At 33.2% G+C, this 27,841-nt stretch overlaps 2 protein-coding genes across 18 annotated transcripts in view; one reads left to right on the top strand and one right to left on the bottom strand.

Moving 5' to 3' along the window:
• LOC148615617 (uncharacterized) overlaps positions 1-10,034 on the top strand; it is a 37,563-nt gene extending 27,529 nt beyond the window's left edge. For all 9 annotated transcript variants that reach the window (XM_088582016.1, XM_088582017.1, XM_088582013.1 and 6 more), the window contains one exon: positions 649-10,034. In XM_088582016.1, the coding sequence (XP_088438142.1) occupies positions 675-7,619 (6,945 nt within the window). In that variant the 5' untranslated portion in view covers positions 649-674 and the 3' untranslated portion in view covers positions 7,620-10,034. The remainder of the gene's footprint in view (positions 1-648) is intronic.
• A 5,495-nt stretch (positions 10,035-15,529) lies between these two features.
• LOC148615616 (piezo-type mechanosensitive ion channel component 2-like) overlaps positions 15,530-27,841 on the bottom strand; it is a 54,624-nt gene continuing 42,312 nt past the window's right edge. For 8 of the 9 annotated variants that reach the window (XM_088582004.1, XM_088582008.1, XM_088582009.1 and 5 more), the window contains 9 exons: positions 26,870-27,028; positions 26,449-26,596; positions 25,833-26,018; positions 25,562-25,654; positions 25,167-25,336; positions 24,561-24,680; positions 24,188-24,267; positions 23,181-23,376; positions 15,530-18,763 (listed from right to left, as the gene is read on the bottom strand). In XM_088582004.1, the coding sequence (XP_088438130.1) occupies positions 18,481-18,763; positions 23,181-23,376; positions 24,188-24,267; positions 24,561-24,680; positions 25,167-25,336; positions 25,562-25,654; positions 25,833-26,018; positions 26,449-26,596; positions 26,870-27,028 (1,435 nt within the window). In that variant the 3' untranslated portion in view covers positions 15,530-18,480. The remainder of the gene's footprint in view (positions 18,764-23,180; positions 23,377-24,187; positions 24,268-24,560; positions 24,681-25,166; positions 25,337-25,561; positions 25,655-25,832; positions 26,019-26,448; positions 26,597-26,869; positions 27,029-27,841) is intronic. The other variant, XM_088582007.1, reaches the window with a different exon arrangement.

Below are 27,841 nucleotides of genomic sequence, written 5' to 3'. Positions count from 1 at the left end.
TTGCATCACTTAGTTGCAAAAGAACAATAATGATAGCTATAGTAGAACTTAAGGGGCACCTGCTTAGGAACAAGCATCTTTTGTAAAGGAAGTCTAAGGTTACCTAAACATAATCCTGTTCAAAAGTGAACAAAACTTATATCAATTGATGCAATAGTTCGGTGGCTATTTTGACATATATTAATTAGAATACATTGTGCTGTTGAATTTAAGTTATTTGCAAAGGACCTCCTATGTAGAAAAGTACTATTTTATTAGAAAAAGGGTAAAACTTCATTGGGATCATTGAACATTGTAAGAATAGTCTGTGGATTATGAATAAAGAGTAACAACCAAGTATAGTCAGTATTGTAATGAGCCAAAGGGGCAAGTTTTGATAGAAGTGATAACCTCTGTCATTCCATCAGTATATGCTATCACAGTCTGCATTACACAATGTAGTCAGTTACACATGCCAATATTGAATAACAGCAGTAGCCTTTCACAACAAGTGACTTGCAATGAAAATGAACAAATGTAGCAATCATAAATAACAAAAAGCCATGTATGGATGCTTTCATGATACCAAAATTAAACCATAAATAAAATGATGTATACCCTTTTAACTGGTTGTTGATTTCAAATTTTAATTTATCCTTTTTTTTTCAGGATAACCTGTGCGGTACAAACAAGTCATGTCAGAAGGAGGCAGTCAAGCAGACGATGATGGAACAGAATTAACCAATCAGAAGGGACGCAGTCGATTCTGTAAACAGTGCAAGTTTCGCTGTACTGATCCAAAAGAATTCCTAGATCACCAAAAATTCGCTCATTCTCAAGACACTGACCCAGACTTAATTCGTTCTCTTGGTGGGAGGAGAAGGAAAAGTCAACCAACTAAGAGATTATCTGCCGATTCAACCGAACAAAGTGTTTCACCAATCCATGAACAATCAAAGAAATCAAGTGATCAAAATACTTCACCAAAAGTTAAAAAAACAGAGACAAAAGATAAAATAGTTGGACAATCACTGACTAACACAATGGAAGGCAATGGAGATTGTGTTGATGGTCCTATGGGAGACATAGAAGACTTAGCACGTATAAATGGCGAGAGAGACATTGACCAAAGCTCTAATTTCAGTCATGAAATGGAAGATGAAGAAGGACGATTGATTATTGCTGATGGTGATGATGATGCAAGTGGTAAAAAGACACCAACAAGGACTGGAAATATTCAGACACGCACTTATATTTGTGGACAATGTGACTTTACCTCAACTAGTGCTAAAACATACCTACATCATCAGAAAGATGCACACAATGCTGACATTACTATTTATGAATGTGATGTTTGTGACTATGCCACAAAATACCGTCAAAAACTACCTCGTCATCATAAATTACATTTCTCTGGGAAAGATGGCATGCTGCTAAATGGTTCTGATCTTGACAGCAGCTTTTCAGAGAAGGACAATAAAAGTACTACAGGAAGTGACATCATAAAAATGAATATACCTCATGATGATGATGATGAAGGGGAGGAAGAGGAAGAAGAAGAAGAGCCTCTTGTAACTATGGTAATTCCAGAGGCTCCAGAGAGTGAAAAGAAACAAAAGAGAAAAACAAGACAAGAAGTTGACCCTGGAAAATATTTTGAAGTATTTGATGAGACTGGAATCAAGTATGCTTGCTCAAAATGTGGAAATGTTTACAAATGGCGTAAGTCTCTTAACAAACATTGGAAGGAGAAACATTTCGGTGACATTCCAGATGCTAGCAAACCACCACCAGGTCTTGCTAAACTCAATGCTGTCAGTAACATGAAGTACCGGTATCCTGTACCACCGTCTGAGAGAAGTCGACTGACTGCAATGAATCATTCTTCACATTCCGGATCATCAACTCCAGTTATGCATGAAAAAATGGATGAAATGTCAATAGCACCTGTAGTGATGCCAAGATCAATTGGCCCGTTTATCAGTAATGCTCCATCATATTATCCACCCAAAATGGCACATCAGCAACGAATGAGCCCTGATATGAACTATAACCGTTATAACAGGGCACAATCCCAAGAAAGACCAAGAGACGAACAACCTATTGACTTTTCGGTGAACAAAGAGGTGGATTTAACATTGCATAAAAAATCTGACTTAAGTTTGAACCATACAAAAATGCAGCAACAAATAGAACATGAGATGATGAAAAAATTCAATGTTGCAGTAATGAAACGTGAACCACAATGGCCTTCTGAAAACCATAATGGTGACACTGATGAGGAAAATAAGGATGACAACAAAGTTCTCCAATGCAATAGATGTGGATTTATAGCCAAAACACTAGTGGATTATAGCTCTCACATGACACTGCATCTTAACAAGAGGGCTTTCAAATGTGCAGAGTGTCAAGAGCATTTTAATGGTGTTGAAGATCTGAACACTCACTTTGCTGAAAATCATTCTGAAAAAATTCAGGAACACAAAGAGGCCATACAGAAAATACCACATGGCCTGCAGCAAACATATCATCTACTCAAAATGCCACTAAGTAACATTGCTTCCCAGGACATCAGTTCTACAACAGAACCAAAATATCTCAAGTGCAACATGTGTCAGTTTGTTGCCAAATGGCCTGCAGAACTTCAGAAGCATGCTGTATCACATTCTGAAGAACGACCATTTATATGCATGGTGTGTGGTTCAACTTACAAATGGAAATGGGATTTGGTTAAACATTTTGAGAAAAGCCATAGCTCCCTCCAGAATCCATACAAGCGTCGAGAGCAAAGTGGACCATCATCTTCTTCAGCATCTAAATCATCAGCTTCAGCAAACTCCTCATCGTTTGACCCATCTCCATCAATGGTATCTAGAGTATACAATAGTTCAGGTGGTGGAGCTTTACAAATGTTGTCTAACACTGCTGCCTCACTTGTTGAAAAGGAACAGTATGGTCACAAACGTTATTCGGATAGTTACTTAGACACACCTGGCATCAAGAAACGTCGACTGTCAGATACTGAAGCAAGCATTCTAGAAGATACAAACAACAACTTGTCTAGAGATGGTTATATAACGGCTGGGGCTGTTGATTATCCAAATGGTAGTCGAGCTTCATCTGAACCACCAAAGAATGATTCGTTCAACCTAAGTGGTAGCATGGAAAATTCTTCACTAAAAGAAATGGAAAACTTGATACCATCAGATGACTCAAATCAGTCTTCTAACTTTCATTTTATCAAAATGAAGGATGGTCTCACCATGAAAGATGCAGATGGTGCTGAAATCCTGCTACCATACAAATGTCGACTCTGTGAATACCGTGCTAGGTGGCCATCTGAAATTCAACAACATATGAAAAACCACTCTGATGAAAAACCATATCATTGTCCAAGATGTAGTTATAAAAGTAAATGGAAATGGGATGTAGTTAAACATCTAAAGCGGTGTGGAGGTGGAACCATCAAAGATGTCATTGATACAACTAAGATGAGGAAGTTACCACCACCCAATGTAACTGTAATGCCACAAGGTGCTTTTCATCAAGATACACCACAGCCATTTAAACATGGCCAACATGAAGAACAAGATATGCAGGATAAACGTTTCATTTACAATGGCTTCATGCAAAATATAATGGAAAATGAACAAAATGAAAAAATGGCTACATATGAGTGTCTAGAATGTCCCTTCATAGGCAACAGTCCGGCTGAACTCAAACGTCATTCAGTATTGCATTCTGAAAACAAACCATTCAGTTGCTCTGTCTGTGGATACAGCTCTAGATGGAAATGTGACCTCAAGAAACACATGCGGACTTATGGTCATGACAATAACTTTATGCCACAGTCTGAGGGCCAATCACCAATGTATCTTCAGGACAAGTTTAAACTGGCACAGAAAGCAAATGAAATGTATGCAGAAGATGATAGACAGCTTTACAAATGTGACCAATGCCAGTACGCCACTTATAAAAAACTGAGTTACCAGGCACATGTAAAAATGCATGGAAACACCAGTGCCGTAAAAGATAGTAATGATAAATTCCGATGTAAGCAATGTAGCTACAAAGCACCAGATCTACCATCATTCCTTCAGCACAAGAAAACCCATACAACATCAGCAGCATCTCCTCAAAATGTCCCATCACCATCACCACAACAGAGTTCAGAATCACCAATTCCAAAAGATGATGAAAATTCTATGTCTTCAAATGATGTATCAAGTAGAAAACATCGAAGGAAGCCAACTCAACCTGTTCAACAATTCAAATGCAAGCATTGCTCATTCACTTCTTTTTCCAAGTCAAGTATCATGGTACACGAGTCAACCCATGAGCCTGAAAGTATTGAAGATATTGACAATGAGATGGCAGGAGAAGCTTTGTATGAAGACCAAAGAATGGGTCGGGATTCTCCAATGGACACTTCCAACAATAGGCCTGTCAGCTTTACTGGAGCATTAGACCTCACTCGAACATCTACACCAGTATCATCATTCACACAGCCTAAGGTATCACTGTCATCGTCAAACCAACAAAATCCATCCTACAGATTCCCATGTGAATGGTGCCCAGCTATGTTCCCAAATCTTGCCACTGTCTACCAACATGCACAACAAGTTCATCCTAGTGAGTTGAAGGCTCAAGAATCTAATGACAAGCCTTCTCCATCTACTGGCATGAGTCTACCAACTCGTCAACCACAACCTAATAGCTATGACCAACCACCACAGCTGTCATCAAAACCAGCTTTACCACAACTTCAGGCACAACTTCAACAAAATCCAATGTTCAACATGTTCAAATATAGGCCAATAGAACCAAAACCATCCTCTGCATCTACTCATACAACACCAAGCATCGCTTCAATGCCATCAACTGTATCAGCCTTGACTCAGTCCCTGCAACAAAGAATGAATGATAACCGAGCACAAACAGCTATGGCCATGCATCTCCAACAACAAGCTATGGCTCGTGCCAAAAAATCAACTAGCCCACAGAAGAGGGGAAGATCATTCCAATGTACCAAATGTTCGTTTACCGCTCCAAATGCTGTAACTTACTTACGTCATATTGAGCGTCATGGTAGCAATTGTCGCCATACATGTCGATTCTGTGACTACAGTATTGATAGGCTAAATCTGCTCTATCAACACATGAAAGGAACTCATGGTGATGTTTGGAGAGGTACACCTGAAGAAAAGATCCGTCTGACACCAAGTGGTAAAGTTGAAGATAGAAGGTCATGGAATTCCAACTCATTTGACTCTGATAGCCTTAACAACTCATTTGATAGCTCAGACTTTCCTCATGATGTTGACATGCAAGAGCACTTTGAAGAATCAGCTAACAGAGAAATGAAAATATACAGTACTATGGCTGTAAATGGACAAAAACCTGTTTTAGTTATAAGAGGGATGGCTAACTGGAGGGGAATACCAATACAACTATGTATGATCAATGGATGTAAAAACTACAAATGTCCTAGTTGCTCGTATGTCAGTAGTAATGCAGCTAATACTGGCAACCATGCCCGTCAACACAGTTGTGGCAAAAAATACTCGTGTGACATTTGTAACTATGGAGCAGACAGTCTAAAACTCATTTACAATCATAAAGATAGCATTCATCCACCAGAACCAATCTTTATTGAAAAATATGAGAATACTCCAATGACCGAGTTTGAAAGTGCAGTAGATGAGAATGGATTCCCTACCGGTGGCAAAGGAGCCATGATTTTACCAACTTGCACTAAATGTCCGTATAAATGTAAGACAATAAAGAAGCTTCAGCAACACATTATGCTCCATTGTAGTGGAAAAGAGCACAAGTGTGAGTATTGTGACTACCATGTAGATACTATGGAAGAACTCTTACAACATCTTGTTGTACATCGTGAGCCATATGAACCAAAACTTGACTCCTCTGATGAGGAGGATAACGCTAGGTCAGCAGAACAAAACAATGGCCAAACAGAACAACCTGTCTTGACAACTGACAAAATGAACATTATACTAAACAAACTATCAAATAATGCTGGACATATCAGGTACAAGTGTTCTAGATGTGCCTTCACTGCATACAGAAAGAGTAGTCTATTTAACCATATTGAAATGCATATGAAACAGCCCAACTTGGCTGATCGTTATGTACCTCGTGTCAATGATGATATGGTTAACCAACAAGCAGACATGTATTTCCAAACACTTGTCTTTGATCCCAAAGATGACGAAGGAATAGAAATTCTGAAAAATGCAAATACATCAGAATTCTCTGATCATGAAATGGAGGAAGACAAAGAGTTTATAGATGAAGGAGAATTTATGGACAATATTGAAGCAGGAGAAATTCCTGAGGAAGAAATGGCTAGACTTGAACAGGAGGAACTAGAAAATGCTGATCCTGTTAAATATGGGGCTAAAAACTTTACAGCTGAGGAGTCTGATGATAGTCTGTCTGAAATGGACCCAAATGCTCTCTCACAACAAATGTCAATGAATTTGTCTGGTAAACTTGATGGAGAAAAGATTCGCTATTCTTGTAATCAATGCCCATATCGATGTAATGCTCTTAGAAGTTTCAAATGTCACATACATATGCATGGCCTGAATAAGAAATATATATGTGATTACTGTAATTGGAGTGCTGACAGATTAAATTTACTCTACCAACATCGTCGTGTACATCAATCAGAACCCGGGTATGTTGTTGCTCCTCTGGATATTGTCTTCCTGAACAGAGACTTTGCATTGGAAAATAACAAAAATGTCAATGACTATGCTGTGAAAAACTCTTTGTTAGAGGAAAAACTGAACAGGATAGCTACTCAAAGAACATCTGATGGAAAGAAAATCTACACATGCAAGCTCTGCCCATTTTCTGTAAGTAACAAGAATAGTTACACATATCACAAGAGTTTACACAATATATCAGCCAGATATACATGTAGTGAGTGCTCATTCAGTGTTGATCGTTGGAACTTACTTCAACAACACATGAAGTTACATAAACTTTATAAAATAGAAGGTGGTTCTCCCTCCAGTGACATGGGCGACAGTAGATCCGTAGAACCTATGACACCAGAGTTTGCACCACAACTGTACTTCAACTCTCATGGCTCTGTCAATGACAGTGACAACAGTGAGGAAGAGGAGTACAAAGAGTTTAAATGTGACCGTTGTCCATACAGTACACCATCTAAAGATGAACTTGATAGCCACGAAAATCAACACAATAACAGATCCGAGAAAATTTGTCCATATTGTGACTTCAGCTGTTCAAAAGAGCAAGAACTTGTTGAACACTTTCAATTTCATTTCCCAAGTACAAAAATAGACAATGAGACATTCAAATCTATTATTGAAAAACAAGGCAAGAGCTCTGAGGGGGCTCCAAAACCAGAAGTTCCAATTGTAAAGAAGAAGAGATTAAGAGATGAGGAAAGTAATGATGAAGCTGATTCTACCTCTAATAGTCAAAACCAGAATGACTCTGAATCGATGTCAGAAGCATGTGATAAAACACAAACTGTAGAGAAAACATATGCTAAAATATATGTTTGTCGTTATTGTGAAAGGGAATTTGAAGGAAAAAAACTATTGTTACAACATGAAAAACAGCACATGATTGGCAACTGAACAGAATTGGTTTTTTTTAAGTGTGTTTAAGTCTAAGGGAGATAACTTATGATTTTTTTGGTTATCTGGTGCTTTGATAATTTTGGATAAATGAAGTGGTTCCAAATTAATTTTTGAAGAGCAACAGTTATAAATGAAGTAATAAGTTAATTGTGCAATATTTTTATAATGAACAAAGTAATGAATGGCATTTATCATTTAAATATTCATATACATATTCTGTTTATAAACAGAAAATTCTTCATTATCAATGTCATCCATAAAAAAAAACACTGTCTAATGTGCAATGTTAGTTAACTCATTTTAAATTGGAAATCCATTGAAGGAGTTATTTGTTTTCACTATTAAGTTTACTATGATTGTAAATAGAAAATGAACAAAACATTCCACCCTCGTCTTGCATTTTTGTTTTTTTTGTACTCAGAATTTTTTTTTGACAATAGTGCAGACATTATTGAATTAATTATCTTGAATTATAATACAAATGTTTGTAAGCACAAATTATTGAATAAATATAAAAGATTTGGTGATTATTACCAATATTAATGGCCAAAGTTACTTTTGATGTATTTGTCTGATTTTTTGTTATTTCTTTTTTTCATAGTTTCTGTTGATAAAATTATTTTTGGAGATTTGATTTTTCACATGTTTTATGAAACTGAAACATTCCAATAACTTCTAGTTTAATTAAACTGTATATTTACCATTCTTTTTTGGTGAAGTAAAATATGCAAGTATTCAGATGATTTAAAAATCCATATCTTCCACTTACAATTTTCTGTAAGAAACTATGGCTAGGTTTCCTATCAACGAAGTAATACATTTATAGAAAATTGTTGATTGTCTTCCAAATATATGCATTGTTACTGACTAGAATAGATTAAAAATGTTTGATATATTCATTTTACTTTTTGAACAACGATTTTTTATATATATATATATATCGTTGACAACAAATCCTGTGTCTTCCATTTATTTTTGTTACTTTTACGTTTGTTGGCGTTCACAATAATGTGCCTTACATGAGTGTATATATGTTCGCATTGTTATATATACTAGGATGAGAGAGGTTAAATGTTAACATTGTCATTCCATTATTTTATTGTTCCATTGAAAGGCCACATCAAAGGTTTCATTTCTGACATTCTAGATTTACTGCAAGTCTCTACATATATGGTGTAATTATTTCTCAGGCTATTCATACCAGTAACTTTTATAGATTTGTTCTTCTTTTTTCCATAGAACTTTTCATTTATGCTTTTACTATTTAAAGTTTTGAATTCATGGAATGTAACTCAATCATGGACTTAAGTTTTGATTTTTTTCTAAAATTTGATGTGGCCTGAACATGTTATATATTGATGAGTCACTAAAGGTGATTGTAGTTATTGTTATAAATGCTTGTATATGGGATAGCAATGTATGGTTCTTTAAAAATGAAATCAAGTCAAGTGCCCAAAACAATGAATTTTTACACTTTCAATACCAAATCATAAAGATTTCAACTTCTACATTATTATTTAAGATTTTCTTGTAATTGTTAACACAACTATCTTAGCATTTCCAATGACAATTCTTACCTCTTAAAACAATAGCATGTGTGAATGATGGCAAAATACCTCAGAGATGTGTACATAGTTGTTTAGTCTTATAACCACTTATAATTGGCCTACTGGCCATGGTCACTGATGTTATGGTGCTATGTTACATAATAAACTGCCTGGTCTATCACTGCTCTTCAGATAGTGTTGTGTTCTGTTGGTCAAGGGGAAGTAACTCTTAATATTTTACTAGTTGTAATTTTCAATGTTTTGAGTTATTGTAAAAGGCATGGGTAGTATTACAGGTATAATCAGCAATTATTTAAATTCAGATTTAAACATTTTTGTTTTAACATTGATAAAACAATAACCATCTGACTGATTTGAAATTTCTCCTTGACCCAGAATGGTTCAATATTTGAAGTAAAAAATGCTTCTCATCAATTCATTTAAACTAGGTGCTATTAAAATGTATATGATCAGTTTTATGTCTATTTGAGGGCAGTTTTGTTACATTATGCCAAATATTTGTCATCCAAAAATAGCTATGTAAAAATACTACAAAAACTATGAAAATTTTTTTTTGTATTTTAGACAAATCATTCATAGTATATTTAATTCATACAAAATAAATGAACAATCTTTTTACTACCAAACAAATTTTCTTTCTTTCCACTGAAATCATATGTTTTTGTTGCAAAGATGGTATTTTTATCTCTCTTTAATGGTTCCTGCATGACAGTGAAGTTAAAATGTTGTATATTTTTTTTTAAATTCTGTGTACTCTTTAATATTGGGATATATAGTTATGTAAAGTGAGGTCAATAATATTAGAATGCTTTAATTATACATAATAAAGCTATTCAACCAACAATTATTTTATATGTCAAAAGAACAGCAATGTTTATATGATTATAGTGGACTCATCAAAATGACAAAACAAATACTAAGTGGTATAATTCACATAAACAATGAATGACAAAAACTATACATAACACACTTCTGATTTAGTCCTTCATTCAAAATGTATAAGAAGGTTAGAATATCATTGATGTGGAAAGAGGTGCAAGTAATGTGATGGGGTACACTTGAAGTTTCAGGAAGAAGTCAGTTCTCATTTCTACTGAAGTCTGGACAGGGTCTTGTGACAAGAAAAAAAATCATGCGGAAACCTTAAAGGTACAATGCTTATTCATGTGAACACAATTGAATATGTGCTGTATATTTGGCATAACCATGATGCTACCGATGATAAATCTTTATAGGCTGGTATGTTGATATACCACCTTCACAAAACTGAGAAATGTGTCCTCATTTTCACACGATAGAATATTTGTTGAATTGGATATCAACCAATACAGGATATTATAGAAAGCTGTATTTTACTGGTAGGAAAAACAACAACTTCTGGCACTTTAAAACTTAGCAGATGAAAATTATACCACTGTGACCTGTAACCATAAAAAATTAATAGGGTATATGTTTTACATTAGGAAACGGAATGTTCCCAGTCTGATCAAAATCCACTGAGCAATGTTAATAACAGATTATAGGGTAGTTACATCCCTAGGTCACCATCCATATCTAACAGAGGGTAGTTACATCCCTAGGTCACCATCCATATCTAACAGATTACAGGGTAGTAACATCCCTAGGTCAGCATCCATATCTAACAGATAATAGGGTAGTTACATCCCTAGGCCAGCATCCATATCTAACAGATTATAGGGTAATTACATCCCTAGGTCAGCATCCATATCTAACAGATTATAGGGTCGTTACATCCCTAGGTCAGCATCCATCTATACCAAATCTGTTTAAATTCACAAAAGTAACCCAATTCAGTGTTTGTGCAGCTTAGAATTATTTACAACTAATATGAACTACTGTGGTGCAACCAATCCAATGCACAAGGGATCATTGTAACTTAGATCCTTGGTTGCTTGTCTGGCAACATGTAAATTCTAGTTGCATTTCAAAGGTAATAGTTATAGAGACTTAATTCAGCAATAAGAGTGACAAATAGGTTGTTTTGTTTTGTTTCTTAAAGCAACAAAGAAACAAAAAAAAAAAAAAAATAGAAAAACTATGAGAAAGCTCACTTTGGGATACGCATGCTCCCCTACCATGAAACCATATAAGAAACCCTTAAAGACATTCAGATGGAAAAAATAGGATGTGCACAATGGCATCATGTGATATACAATTTATGAAATTATGAAAAAGTCCATTTTTTGAATCAGAAATCAGTTCAAATAACAAAATAGGAGGTGCATAATACCATTATGTTATCAAGAAACTGTGAAAGTTCCATCAAATTCCATTCAGTCATTTCAGATAAATTATGGATTAGAATTGAGGACTGATGGACATATATCATGTTCACTATATAACTCGTGCTTTTCATGAGAAAGGGGGGGGGGATGGTAAAAAAAATTAAATTTGGCCTTATATAAGTGATATCTCATAAAAGGAGTTTATATACAATGTTTTTAAAGAAAATTTAATGAAGTTTACAAATGATAACACAGTGTTACTTTGGTACATGTGGGCTAAAAGATAAATGTTAATCCATAGAGCACACATTTTCAAATCTGGTAATCATCACCATAGTTGATATACGTACAAATGTACTATCAATAGAGTGATCATCACCAAGGTTGATAATATGGTGATCATCATCAATATGGTAATCACCATCAAGGTTGATACTATCAATATGGAAAAGTTTTTACAGTTTCCAACAATCCAAGATATCTCTGTCACATCCAAAACATATCTGCTTTTAATTTGATGGCTTTAAAATAGATACTTGAGATTTTTATTACAAAAAGAGACTAAGCAAGAGCATATACATACATGCTGGTACATACTGGTAAAATGTTTTATCAGTATTCAACTATTGGTACTTTAAAGAAAGTGCATTGTATAGGTTACCCTAATCTGACAGCATAAATATGTGTTGTATAGGTTACACTAATCTGACAGCATAAATATGTGTTGTATAGGTTACACTAATCTGATAGCATGAATATGTGTTGATAAGGTTTCCTGTTAGAAATCAATTTACTGGCTGTTAATCTATTGCCGAATTTCTTATATTGAAGAGATTTTAAGATGGCAAAATGGTCCTGAATTTCAATCATTTTTTGAAGCTTGTCTAAATTTTGTTTTTTGAACTTCTTCATTTGTGGATTTCATCGAAAATGTGACTTCTCTGAACAAGACTGATAGCATGTCTGGACCTGTGTCACGGTCATAAATTTGTCAGCACATACATATTTTCAAAATATACAAAAACACCGAGCAAGTTATAAAAAAAAAATGGCTCAAAGACTGCCTTTAAGTCGGTAAACAGGAAGCAGAAGTGCAGGAGACCTAAAATTGCATTCCAGGATATGGTAACCCATACTGAAGTTGCTTCCCAAATATTTAGTGGCTGTGATTTATAGTTGCTGAGAAAAATGTTACAAAAATATTTTCCCCGCCCACCTACCTGATCAACATTTGCCATTCTATAAGGGGAGTGACCACATTGTGGATTTGTGCATTAACTGAAGTATGTATGTATAACAGCATATACTGCTGAAAACTAGAAATACAAACTCACAAAGAGAATAATTCCACATTAAATGGAGTTGAATGTTAAGTGAAAAATGCTTTAATTGGATTGTCTTCCTTTTTAAAGCTTCCTGTCTACATATGATGCCCAACCTTCTTAAAAAAATTCATCAACACCTATAAATTGTTTAAGAAGTTTTGCTTACATGATATGGGGACAGATGAATAGCACAGAGTAGCTCAAAATACTGGCTTAATTTAACCAGTGGTTAGTTTGCCTTTCCAGTGGTGACTAATCTGTCTTTATTTTCCATTGCTCAAAACCAAATATGCAGTGTGATTAGTTAACTAGTGGATAACTTATTTAACAGAGATAGACAAATGGAAGTAAACACATAGAGATTCCATTATACCCTACCAATCCTTGTTTCTGGGGGTATAAAAGGCTGATTTTAATAGGTAAAATTTCATATTAAATATTTGTCAAATGTGTTCATAATAAAAGGAACACAGCTTTAATATGTATATGAACACTGTAAAAGATTTAAATAATACCAGTTCAAACTTTTTGCCTACCAGATTACACAATGTAGGTAGCCCTAAAGTGCGACAGATGGATGGCGGTATGGGCGGAGTGAACCGCTGGTAGCACTCTATGCTGGTAAAAAGAAAACCTTTTTCTCCTATTTCCCCTCATTAAACTGAGCACTTTTTGAACTTTACATACAACCATTTTCTCTCTCAAATCTTTGAGGAAGAATCGAAACCTTTGTCACATATTTAAGAAAAAAGTTCAGGAAAAAAGGAAATTCTCAGTATGTATTTATGATACTCAACTTCAAAGAAATTTCCATATGAAACTGGGGCCTGATCCCTTTTCAGCTCACCTGGGCAAAGGCCATGTGAGCTATTGCCATCACTTGGTGTCCCTTGTTGTCGTTAACAATTGTACAAAACTCTTTGCCTCTGAAACTACTTGACTGATTAGAACAAAATCTGGTATAAATGTTCCTTGGGGTATCCTGAATAGAACTTTTGTGGGGATTTTTGATTCATCGAAAAATATGGCCACCATTACTAAAAACAGAACATAGGGGTCAGACAGTAGTTTTTCACGTGACTCCAAAATTGTTAGGTTTAGCTAAATTCTGACATGGTTAAAAGTGTTCAGCATGATGAGATCTATCTCTGATCAAGTTTTGGTTTTAATACGTTAAGCCATGTTGGAGTTATTGTCCTTTTTTAAACGATTTTTGCTATTTTCAATGTTATTTCTTTCTAAAATCTTCTCCTCTGACACTACTTGACCAACTGAAACCAAAGTTGGTATGAATGTTTCTTGGGATATCCTGCATAGAACTGATGTGGGGACTTTTGATTCGTCGAAAACATGGCCGCCATTACTAAAAATAGAACATAGGGGTAAGACAGTAGATTTTTTAATACATCTCCAAAACTGTTAGGTTTAGCTAAATTCTGACCAGGTAAAAGTGTTCAGCATGATGAGATCTATCTCTGATCAAATTTTGATTTTAATCCGTGAAGGTCTCACTAACCCTTTCTAATGTTTCCATTACTTCACATGTTAAAAAAGTAATTTTCACAGTCTCACTGTGAATTCCCAGGACAAATGACATCTTAAAAGTTGCATACTGTTGCGAAGCTTGAAAAAAAAAAAGGCTTCCAAAATCATTGTGCTAATGGTACGATGATTGTAGAAATTCTTCACAAAATTTACTTGAATAAATAATACTGAAAATCCACATTTTTACCTGTTCTGCTAACTGACAGCATGGAGGCAAATTACTCACACATGTAAACAATATTCATACACTTTTGTGGTTAATTACATATATGATTTTAATGTATATATTCTCAGCTTTATTTTGACTACTTTTAATCATAATACACACAAATAATGCACTTACAATGCACATGCCTAGGTTCAGTGTGTTTTTGGTACTACATAGGGGGGTGGCCATTTGACCCGGAAGTGGTTAGTGAGACCTGTTGAGTTATTGCCCTTATTCTACAATTTTTACTTTTTTTAATGTTATTTTTTTCAAAAATCTTCTCTTGACACTACTTGACCAATTGAAACCAAACTTGGTATGAATGTTCCTTGTGATATCCTGCATAAAACTGATGTGGGGATTTTTGATCCATCAAAAAACATGGCTCCCATTACTAAAAATAGAACATAGGGGTCAGACAGTAGTTTTTTGCATATATATCTCAAAACCGTTAGGTTTAGCCAAACTCTTTCAATTGCTGAATTGATCCTTATTATAAAGCCTTCAAATGTCTTCAGGGATCAAAGTTGTCAGGCAACTCCTTGTAAGAATTATTGCCCTTGAAAGATGATTTTTTTTTTCTTTACAGTTTTCAGCCAATATCTTGAAACCTATAATAGAAAGAAACTTGCTGAAATGATCTTTATGATAGTCCTACCAAAGTCTTCTTGAGTCAAAATTGTTAGACATCTCCTTGTTAAATCTATTACCCTTGAAAGACAAACTTTAACCAGGTGAGCAATTCAGGCTCCTGGGAGTCTCTTGTTTATAGTTGTGATGAGTCAATAATCATAAAGCCAAGATGTGAGGCACAAGGTCCAAGAGCCAATTGCCTCAGTAGTGGTCCAAGAGAAAATTGCCTCAGTAGTAACATTCTTATCAACAAGTTGGCACCATCTAGACCTTTAACATGTAATATTGTTTTTACTAACATTTTCTGGTTTTAGAATGAAATTGAATTACATCTAGATACTGAGTAAATATCTACTGAAACATGATTAAGTACAATCATCACTACAACATTATAGCTTTATTTTTATGGAAGGCATTGATACACAAAATAAAACAATATAAGCAATAACAAATTAAAAGAGCCTATAAATACATGAGTATGTAAAATGAAAAAATGTAAACAGGTAAGTTATATACTGAATTCAATACAACCATATCATGGTATTTAGAAGACATGATTTTTCACTGGTTTAACTTAAATCTTATAACTTGGTTTTTTATTTTTAAAAAATGACTACATAATTATGATGTAAATGAGGAAAGAGTATGTGCTGATCAGGAGATCCTTTCTATTGAAAACACCATTTTCTTTAGAAAGCAATGATGTCTCAAGCAAATTAAGCCAAGACATAGAAAGGATACCGGTACATGTATTAGCAACTCTTCATGAAAACAGAATTCTTCTTCGTAATTTACCGCATTAAATGCCTTACAAATCTCAATGATCCTTCTCAAACTTATTTCTAGAATTAGTAAATTTTCTTTATGGACTATGTCCTACGAATAACACAACCTGAGAGTTGCTTTGCAACATAAAATAGGCACAACTGGCAAAACACAAACTTTACAATTAAAAACTAATCAAGTGCACTTTTAATTTAACCTAATTTTGTCCTAATTAAGACAAAACAATTACTGCAAAATATCAAACTATGGAGTCAAACTGATAAAGACAAGACTTTACTTTCCCCTAATATAAATAAAAAGAAATGTAAAGTAAATGCTTTTAACAATTGAGGTATATTTAAAGAAGAAATCTTAATTGAAACAGATAAAATATGACAATATTGCACTATATCGTCTACATTTATGTAATGGCACAAGCTCAATGCTTCAGTCACAATAAATAGCATCAGACCATATTCATGCTAAATAAAAACCTAAAAAATAAAATCTGAAATCTGCAGTTTTAATGCTTAGCAATTTTTTTCCACTGTAAAAGGGACATAACTCTAAAAAATAATCTTTTATAGTCCAACATGATTGTGGTCTGGGAAGATCTGTCAACCAACTGGTAATCACCATACTATCTTCCAACTTTTGTAGAAATAATATGAATTTTACATGTTAAGTCTGTTTCTAAAATAGCACTATATCATAATATATTGATATTGTAAAACAATCAAATGTCTTAAACAGATAAAGCATCAAAGCTTACATCATTAAAAGAATGGTGGTTCACAAAACTAAGAAATCAGAAAACATAATATGAGATCATATCAATCTAGTTTTAATTTAGTAATTTTGACCATTGTATCTGGTGACCTATATATAAATATCAATTTGGCAAACAAATCTTCTTCCAGGGTGAACTGATGGCTTTCTCTAGCCATGTATATATCTAGACACACACTGACAAGGTAATCTACATTGGGTAATTCCTGGAACATTATCACTTCTGACATTCCACTGAAAAATACTCTCACAAATCTCCCAATGACAAGAACTGCAGATATGTATAGTCCAATAATTCTGAAAATAAGCAAATTATGATATTACATTACAAATGTTGTTCATCCTAGAGATTTCTTTTTGTTTCATTTTTTGACATGTTGACTCTATGCCCTAAAAATAAGTAATTTAATGTAGCAGTACTATTTATGAATGTAAAAATTACGCATTTAATAACTTCCCTTTAATGTCAAGCATTTCAAGCCACTTTATAGATCTTTAAAATTTTTCAAGAGATTTCAAATTAATTACTAGTTCAACTGACAACCAGAGACATTATGAAGAAGCATTAAATGTAAAAATAACATGTATATTGCACATGACATAGCTAGGTTACTAAAATCCCAATAACTACACTACAATACACAGATAAAAATAGAACACTAACTGAACATACACAAAACATTACAATGTATATATTTATACAATACAATCAAATGAAAAGGTTAAAATTACATTATTAATGAATGTTTTCTGAACCTGAAAATCTAAATAACAAAGCAAAGAAAATTGACAAACAAATCAAAGCATTTTGAGCAATTGAACTAGTGTCAATAAAATTCATTCATTATCCATAAAAATAAAAACTTTTTACACCAATCAAAATTTAGATTGTGGCAAATTTTTTAGAAGTGAAAATGTTTGTAAGTGCAAATACTACCATGTATTCAAATCATTTATACAAATAAACAAGACAACATTCATAAAAAAGAGGAGGTAATATTAAAAACCTTTGTATATATACCAGTAGTGAGGTAAGTCAAACATTGGAAATTTTGAAAAAAAAGACAAAATAGGGCTGTCATTCCCAACCTCCCAAATCTCTAATTGTATAAGCGTTAATTGGTTTATCTCCCCTTGATACCATCCCTCTAGAATTGTTTGCCACTCACATATTTTCAAAATCTGTTTTAATCAAATTCACCAGAATTTCACTTACAAACTAATGATTTGGCAAGAATGTACTAGTATAGCCATTTGTACTAGAAAGTAATTCATGTTACGCTTAAATAATATTATACTTCATACAGAATATACAATTAACGTCTACACTGATGTTTACTACACGTAGTTCATACTTGATCATGTTAAATAATAATTAAATTGTTATTTTGATGTTCTACTTGTGTATCAACCATTCATATAAGTCTCACATTGCATAAAATTCTACCTGTTCATTATATAGAAAATTCTATGTTACAAGATAAATCTAAAAAGTAGATAAGTACTCTGGATGTGACATATTTGTACAAAATTAATTTAACAAAGATTCTTCAATTATTTTATAATCTGACAGCAGAATCAATAACAAATGGTTGTCATGCTGTTTTCTCTGAACTGAAATAGTTCTTATTAGAAACATATCATTGCATAACACAAGTACATAATCATCTCAAATAAGTAAGTTAAATAAGAACTGAGCAAGCCAAGCTTGATCTATTCTCCTTGATAAGCTGCCAGCATTAAATAACTATCTACAATGGTGTACAATAGTACAATGTTTTAATCATTCTTTTTAGCATCAGTTATAATCAGTCGGTTGGGTAATCGTGTCCATTTGATTCGTGTTTCTGCTGACTTGTAGAAGAATATTAGTTTGGCATACATATCTTCTTCCAATCTAAACTCTCCCATCTCTCTAACCAAGTACAAGTCTAAACAGAGTTGTAGAACATTGTCTATGTATGGTAACTCGTTGTATGTTATCCTCTCGATCAATCCTGATGTGCTCAGTCGTAAGATTCGGCCAATCAACAAGATGAAGGAAATATACAGCCCTATGATACTGAAAGGCAAAAATAATTGGATTGTAAGACATGTTACGAATAACTAGTCGTCCTCACTCTGGCTAATCCCATGGACCTGTTGTTCATAGTTTCCTGAAACAGCATAGAAAGTCTACAGCTCAGGACAAATGCTTTACATTCAGATTTTAGAACTGACTTGAAGGTTAATTGTTGTAAAATAGTAAGAAAAGCATTGCAAAATTTTGGAATCCCCTTGAAGTGTAATAAAATGCTTAGCAGGGAGGAATAGAGTACTATAACATAGACAAAACCTGAACAGTTGGGGAAAGTATAGAAATGTCATTTAAACTTGATACAGCTCTGAATTTGGATTGTAATCAAATGTTTGACACACCATAAAATTCTGATAATACCCTGTTAAGACCCAATATCAAAGATTAAATGCAAGCAACAATTTCTTAATTTATCCTTCCATGTACTATATCATCACTTTTTGTTTTATAAGTAGGTCTTAAAATTTCAAAAGGATTTGAATTTCAACTTCTTTATCAATTTTAGTCCAAACCTTACTTTGTGACATGGAACACTTCAGTGCAGTTACATGGAAATCTATACACTTCCACTCATGTTATTGTCTGAAAAAAAAAACCTGTTTATTTTTCCCTTTTTATCCCCATTCCCAACAGGTTAGGGTCATGGCTGCCATAATCAATCCTCCTTTGTGGTACTTTCCTAGAGATTCATACACTATTACTAAAGTTATTGTATGGAAACAAAAAAAGTTTTTATTTTTACTTTTGCCCCTAATTCCCAACAGAGTAAGGGTCATACTTCTCCCCAATCAATTCTCTCATGTGATACTATATCATCTCATGTGATACTATATCATAGAGATCCATACAGTTAAATTATGCAAAATCATTTTTTTTTCTGTGTTACATAAAATGCTTAACATTAAATGCATGCATACATTAATAACAACAGTGGTAAAGCCCATAAGCTACATGCAATATACATTGATATACACTTGAAAAAAATGAGTGCAATAACTTAAGCATGGCAGAATCTTTTATTGAAACACATTATTATCTTCAATTGGAATTGTTTACATCTATGGATTAACATGTTGTACAGTACAATCTGGGATTATCAGTAGTTTAGCTTCCATTTGAAAATAAAGTGTTTACTATAGATAACTATTTGATATAAAGATAATAATGTTTTTCATATACATGTATAAATACAAGATAAAAGCAGTGCATTGATTATATATATATATATAAATACTGCAACAAAAATATATCTACAAGTAATAACAGTATACAAGATCTGAAATGCTACATTATTTTGAAGGTACCAGGATATCACCTGTTTCATGCCCAAATTGTTGTTCCTCTATTTCATAAAGCATCTTTTTATTATTTTGTGTTGCAGTATAAAGACAATTTTAGTGCACAAATGTTACCAAGAACTAATATATAAGGATTCATCATTCACTGATAATAATGCTCTAGCCTCATCTGTTTATCAGTTTCATGTAAAGTTAAAACTAAATTATAAATAAATAGCTGATAAAAAAATTCAGGTCATAGTGCCACAAAACTTAAAAAAAAATAAATTAAGAGAATTCATAAATTCCATGGTAACTCTAATCCATGTCTAAACTAAAAAAAACTGTGAGCAAAACTCAGTAACTTGATACCTCCAACCTCTCCATTTTGGTAACATGTACCTTTTAACCTCCAAATTTATTTCGATCAAAATCTAAAATAGAAGGTTCAGAATGAAAATAAATTCTGAGAAAGTTTCATTAAATCTTATTCAACACTAAAAAGAGCAAAAATCGTTGAAAAAGGGAAATAAATCCAACATGGCTAAATGGATTAAAACGAAAATTTGACCACAGATAGATCTCATCACGCTGAACACTTTTACCCATGTCAAAATTTGGCTAACATAACAGTTTTGGAGACATATGCAAAAAACTACTGTCTGACCCCTATGTTCTATATTAGTAACAGTGGCCATTTTTTCGACGAATCAAAAATCCCCACATCAAAGTTGTGGCCACTGGTTTGTTTAGGGGGAGGACATTTATAAGGGGTCAATTTGCACTATATGTCATTAATACAATTGAAATGTTGTATCAGACAAGCGACCATCGGTCAGGGGAACCATTTCAGAGAGGGACTACAGTTCAATAAACAAAGTCTATTTTAAGGGCTGAATTTGGATAAAACTTTAAGATGTCACAAATAGTTCTCAAGTTTTGTGGCACACATGACAAGAAATCCACAAGATACCTTCCTAACATCATTTACTGCATGCAAAATTATCATACTCATCCATATATCATCATGCTTATATGCATCATAACGATTAAGATATAACAATAAAAGAAAAATATCACAAATGCATGCAAGCACAAAACAGTCCTCTGAAAGCTATTATACATCTCTGATTTATGTTTGTGGTTCAAGTGTTGATAGGCTTCTGTGACAGAAGGAATGTAACATTAACTGATTATGGGCAACAACACCAAATCTTAATACTTGGTTACCGGTAAATTCAGCATTATATGAAGTTTTGTAGAAATCAAACAAAGCTCAATTTTGGACAATAATAAGGACTCAATTTAAATCACAGTCCAAAACAAACAAGAGGTTACCAGGGGCCTGTATTGCTCACCTTGTTGAATTTTGCCTGTCAAAGGCAATAAATTAAACAAGAAGTTGTCCAACAATTTTGACTCAAGACGTCTTTGGTAGGACTTATCACAAGATCTTTTTTTGATATAATTGTTAACGACAACAACGGATGCCAAGTGATGGCAATAGCTCACATGGCCTTTGGCCAGGTGAGCTAAAAATCTACAGACCAATTTTATTCATCAAATCAAAGAACCCAAGACTTTAAACAAGTAAAAAAAAATTCAAGCAATTTTTGATTTTTGATTTTTTAAACTACTTCTTTTGTTTCTTTTTGGCCCCTAAGCAGTGAACCATTGGGACAACAATCCCAGACCTTTCTTTTTGGCCTCTAAGCAGTGAACCATTGGGACCACAATCCCAGACCTTTCTTTTTGGCCCCTAAGCAGTGAACTATTGGGACCACAATCCCAGACCTTTCTTTTTGGCCCCTAAGCGATGAACCATTGGGACCACAATCCCAGACCTTTCTTTTTGGCCCGTAAGCAGTGAACCATTGGGACCACAATTCCACACCTTTCTTTTTGGCCCCTAAGCTGTGAACAATTGGGACCACAATCCCAGACATTCCTTTTGTGGCAAGGAACACTGTGTTAAAATTTTAAAATCTTTCTATTTTCCCAAAATTACACCTTCAAAACCTTGCTTCCACTGGGTGATGAAATGTTTTTCAAAGATAATATAAAAGCTTTAGATTTTACAATTGAAAATATATTAGTGCATAAGAAATGGGCATATACATCTACAACAAGTGCAAGCTGTACTATGAACAACATATGACAAACACATGTTATACAACATACAGTTATACAGTAATAAAATCTGGTAATAATATCATAGAAGCAATTAATCTATAAATTTTTAAGAGAAAAAAACAACTTCATTTTGATAAATCAAAAAAATAATAGATCATTTGTAGGATAATGCAGAAATTGGCCTAGTGGTGGTGGCACATTTTCTACATCCTATCAGAAAGTATCTAAATTCAAATCTGAAATATTTTAAAACAGACACAGTTGATGAATAACTAAATGTCATTAGAAAACTGTCAATAACTATCACTGTTATCACAACTAATCACTGACCATGTGTTTGTCATTAGACCTCATAAGAATAATAAAAGCATAGTGCATATATAGTGTAAACAACAGTAATAAGCACAAAGATACATTAAAACAGCCAGCATTCTATATATGATATACAAAAGCTGAGGTTGATTATACAATACATATATATACACCAGTGAATATAAACGGCTAGACTATGTATAGACATCAAAATGAAGCCTGTCATTTCTGGTCAGAAACATACAATGGCATATTAATGTGTGGTTGGAAGTTTATATTATATTTTATGTTTGTAATTAAGTTTTACTAAGAGGAAATTCCAATACTTGTTTACTTCTTCTTATTATTATTTCAAAATCCTTAATGTTGTTTTAACTTATGTCAAACTTAGTGAATTGTAACTGTGTACACCATAAAACTGCTAGTTTTTTTAATATTATTTTATTGATGTCTATAAAATGATTTCAGAAAGTAGAAAGTTGTAACTAAAATACAAAAATATCAATCATATACACTGCAAATTTCGATATGCTGTACACATGTTTTATGGAATAACCTTTCATCAGCAGCAAGTTGAATGTTGAATAATGTGTGCTTTATGATAAATAAATGTTTTTATGTTACAGTACCACATATATATATATATATATATATATATATATGTTTTTGACAAATCTTACCCATAGTTGGAAAGAAAACTTAATCCAGATGGTGCCACTCTGTCATTAAATGTGATGAGAGTTAGATGATCTTTCTCAGCATCTGTCCCTGATTCACTAGGACTGAATATTGTACCCTTTATTATCTCATTGATTTCCCACCATTCCATGTCACTTTGACCTTCTAGTTTCATCTTTACAGTACTTAAACCTACATCTATAAAATAGATTAAAAATAAATATACCCAAATTCAAAAGCACATCAAAACTTGAAGAATCTCTTAAGCTGCCAATTTTTTTATTGGACTCATCCAATAGAAAGTTGACTGAAAACAACATGAAACAATTTGCTCAAAACAGGGTATCAAATTAGAGGCTCCCATGATCTTTCCTGGCTCAACTAGTTCATTTTCTGCCTTTCAAGGGCAATAACTATAACAATGTCGTCCTACACCTTTAGTAGGACTTATCATAAAGGTCATTTAATTAATTCTATCTATTATACCTTACAAGATATTGGTTAAAAACTGCAAAATGTCATTTTTCGCCTGTCAAGGGCAACAACCATAATAAGGAGTTATCTTGCAACTTCGAACTTAAAAAAAGATAATAGTAAAGCTCTTCCGGCTGAAGATGGAAGGTCATCTTTACTTTTTCAGATATACTTTGAAGTAAGCAGTTTTACCCTATGTTCTATGAAGAAAAGTTTAAAGTTTACTCTGTAACAATGTCACATATGTGCACATGCTTGACACGTGTGTTTCACATGCGTAGCACATAAATGTACACGTTTCCCATGTGTGGCAAGAAACATGCATATTAAGCATGTGAAACACCTGTTTTACATGCGTTTTAGGTAAATGCATGACACATATGTGGCATTTGTACCCTAGTAGCTCACATGACCATTTGGAGAGGGTAAATTAATAGAAAGATACCTATAACAGAAATAGTTATGAAAGAAGACACCAAAATTTATACACTTAACACTATTTTATCAAGGAATAAAAGTCTACATATCAATATACCATTGTTTAGGCTTTTAACACTTGTAGCAGCACCTTTACTTGGAAGCTTCAAGAACCTAGGAAACAATTTGGCGATTTTTCTGAAACAAAAAAAAATTAAGTGCATTATAATAAAATCTTAATAACAAGAGTTTTTTGTTAGAAAATGAAGATTTTATTCCACTTCAATGAAAGTTAAATATAATAACCAAAGAAAATCTGCTGCTTGATAGCTTAAATGTCTGTACATTAATGATTTTTTGTATCTCACTATAGTAAAGTGTTCATGTCGTCCTCCATAACAACAGAATAATTGACTATTCATACAATTCAACTCAAATTTCAGGAGATATAGCAGTCTGATTGAGTATAGTATCCATACAGTTCAACTCACATTTCAGGAGATACAGCAGTCTGATTGAGTATATTTGCCAGTTGTGTCTGTTCACTTGTTTCTAAAAGTCTTATGATTTGGTAAGACAATGTTTCCCCAGCACCTGCTGATGTTGGTTGTCTGGAATGTAAATGTATATATTGTACATCTCCATTTGATTAATTACAGTTCATATATTTTATCATACAGTAATAAGAATCTAGTTTGCTTGAATACTATGAGTAGTTAAAGCTGCAAATGTTTATTCCTGACAAGTTTTTGTGGCTCTTCAGAAAAAATATGTAAAAAAACTACTTACATCAGGTTATTTTGTGCCAGCATGTTTCATAATTTTTACCATGAACTTGCGGTTAAATCTTAATTTAATTGTAACTATCATTTTTTTTTAACCAAAAAAAAACAAAAACAAAAACAAAAAAACTAGTAAAAACAAAAAGTCTTTAAATTTATGACAATTTTATAAATATAAAATAAAAGTCAATTAGCTTTCTGTTACATAAGATTTATTTTAAAACCACTTTTATATTCTTAATCTGATCAAATATTTCAGTAAAAGTATGTAATGATTGGGAGGCCTTTTCTTCGGTTCCTAGTAATGGTTCCCACCTTAAGAATGTAGCATGAAACTCCAGTCTGGCTTTCGTAGGTCCTAATAACTGATTGATCAATTCCTGTTTTGAAGGAGGGCTGATTCCCCATACTGATGTTGATTGACCTTTTAACTGGATCTCTGTAATGTCTTCTGGTTCATAGGAAGTTAAGAAGGCTATGGCATTCTGTTCATTAAAAAGGCATGTAATAAGTAAATAAGATCTGGCATCAAGAACTATCCTTATGTGCATATCTAGAACCAGGAAATTTTCAAATGGGTCAGGAGTTTAAACAGATTCTGTAATTGTATTGTGCAGACTGTTCATAAGACTTTTGAAACTGTTTGTGATTTCAGAGAGTGAAGTCTAAAGAATTTTCCCAGTTTCTAGTTTTCATAATGTAATACTTACAGCATTTCCATTAAATGTTTCCTTAAGTGATCTATAATCAGTAGATGATATAGACCTTATTCCATCAGTCTGTACTGTTGCTTTAAATATTGGCTGAAACAAAACAAAAAAAAACAGAATGAATTGTTTGACGATCTAGCTACTGGAAAGAGCTCCTTTAAATCTCATTGGAAAAAGAAATTGTTAATGTTTCACAGTAGATTATAATTAGTCTACAGTAAGAGTAACATTTGCCAGTTGCTCAAAATTATGAACTTGAAATATCCTGTACCTGAAATCCATTTACTGACATTGTCACTGTACACTCTCTTGGTGGGTTGACCTTGAATACTGTGTTAGCAAAGGAGAATATCACAAGTGGGAACCAGATAATCAGAATAATTACAGCCAATAATAAACCACCAACACCATACTTTATCAATGACTTCTTCTTTATACCTCTTGGTGTAGGGTAGTTCTATAAACAATAAATATAATTTTTATCAAAACAAGCAGAGGCATACTGTAGGTCTATAAAAACCTATACTTAATTATCATTATCAGTAAATAATCCTAAAGAACTTCAAATAAATAATGTTATTTCTATATGAAATGGAAATAATCTGTATTATACAGGAAAAAGTAATTAACCTGATTTTACATGATGTTCACATGATTTTCATCTGAATTAAGCCAAAAACATTGTGACAGAGTTCATCTGACTTAGCCTTGAAGTGAAACACATGTGAACAATTTATACAAATTTCATGTCAAGAGAATTTTATCTGAAGTTCACATAAATTTCATGTGTGAATTTCACATGAACAATATTTGTACATATTGTTTAATAGCAGACATATTATTTATTAAAGCAGTAGAAAAATGTTTTATTAATCATACAAACTAACCATTTCTATTTCCCTCCAACATTTCAGTTGGTAAACATTAGCATAAATATCTTCCATCTGTAACCAGCTACCAATAGCCATGGTTGTGTCTGTCCAGATCCAATCCATCAAAACTCTCAACTCTAACAAGAATGGGATTGCCAAGAAACTACCAAAACAAAGATGTAGGTTATACATAGCTTTTAAGGACCAGATGATATGACCATGCCAGTGTAATTTAATATGAAATTTATTAAATTTATGGAAAAAAATATGAAAAAAGAAATAATTACGTAAATTTCTTCCCTTAATTAGACTACCTATATACCAATAACCATTATAACAACTATATAAAACTCAGAATTTATAGACATTAAAGGACTATAAATTAGTTAATTACATACACTGTATTTTAAAGAGCCTAGTAAATGTTTACACTCACCCTTTGTAAAGGAAGAGGTTCAGATAGTTGTATTTCTTTGTCAGGAAGTTACCAAGAATTCTGGTGGGATAACTGGATCGGATCTGATAGGCTGACAGTCCAAAGTATACACACTTTACAAAGTACCACAGCTGGGCAGGACGGTTTTCTGAAAACTTCCTAAAATACAGAACAATTTCAGATTTATTCAATAAAGCTTATAACTAACCATTCTTATGTGAGTCAACGACAGCAATATGTCATAAAAGACTTAAAACATTTCGATAAATTCTTCTCCTTAAAGAAATTTTCTAAGTATTAAATCTGATAGAAAGAGATATTCTGGTGATCACAAATATCCCACAATTCCAAATTTTAGAAGAAGAAGTGGAAAAGGACCACAACTTCTGTACAGTAAATTTTAAGTTTGCAGTAAATGTTGATGACCCAAAGTTACAGATGTACAATCTATCAGATATCAAAGTATTGTTACAGATGTACAATCTATCAGATATCAAAGTATTGTTACAGATGTACAATCTATCAGATATCAAAGTATTGTTACAGATGTACAATCTATCAGATATCAAAGTATTGTTACAGATGTACAATCTATCAGATATCAAAGTATTGTTACAGATGTACAATCTATCAGATATCAAAGTATTGTTACAGATGTACAATCTATCAGATATCAATAGATGTTAAAGCAGGAGTAACAAGTTTGGAACCAAGAACTGTTCCTGATATTTCAATATTCATAGTATTTTCACTAATAGAAGCAAATAGTAAATACATCAGGGTTTCTACTGTCCAGTAAACTATATAAAGAGTCCAGTGTGCAAGTAGAGGGCTGCTCTATCTTTCATAAACATAAGGTGATCTGAAAACATAATATAATTCTGTGTGTACCTGTTTAAGGCTGCTCTAACTGAAAAAAAAAAGGAAAATGAAAAACACCATGTGTATGTGCAAGTGTATAGGTCTGCTTTA

The sequence above is a fragment of the Perna viridis genome, chromosome 5, assembly GCF_037379345.1.
Source record: "Perna viridis isolate PV_CMFRI_1.1 ecotype Kerala chromosome 5, ASM3737934v1, whole genome shotgun sequence".
In the NCBI taxonomy this organism is placed as follows: domain Eukaryota; kingdom Metazoa; phylum Mollusca; class Bivalvia; order Mytilida; family Mytilidae; genus Perna; species Perna viridis.
This window is presented reverse-complemented; position numbering and strand designations above follow the sequence as displayed.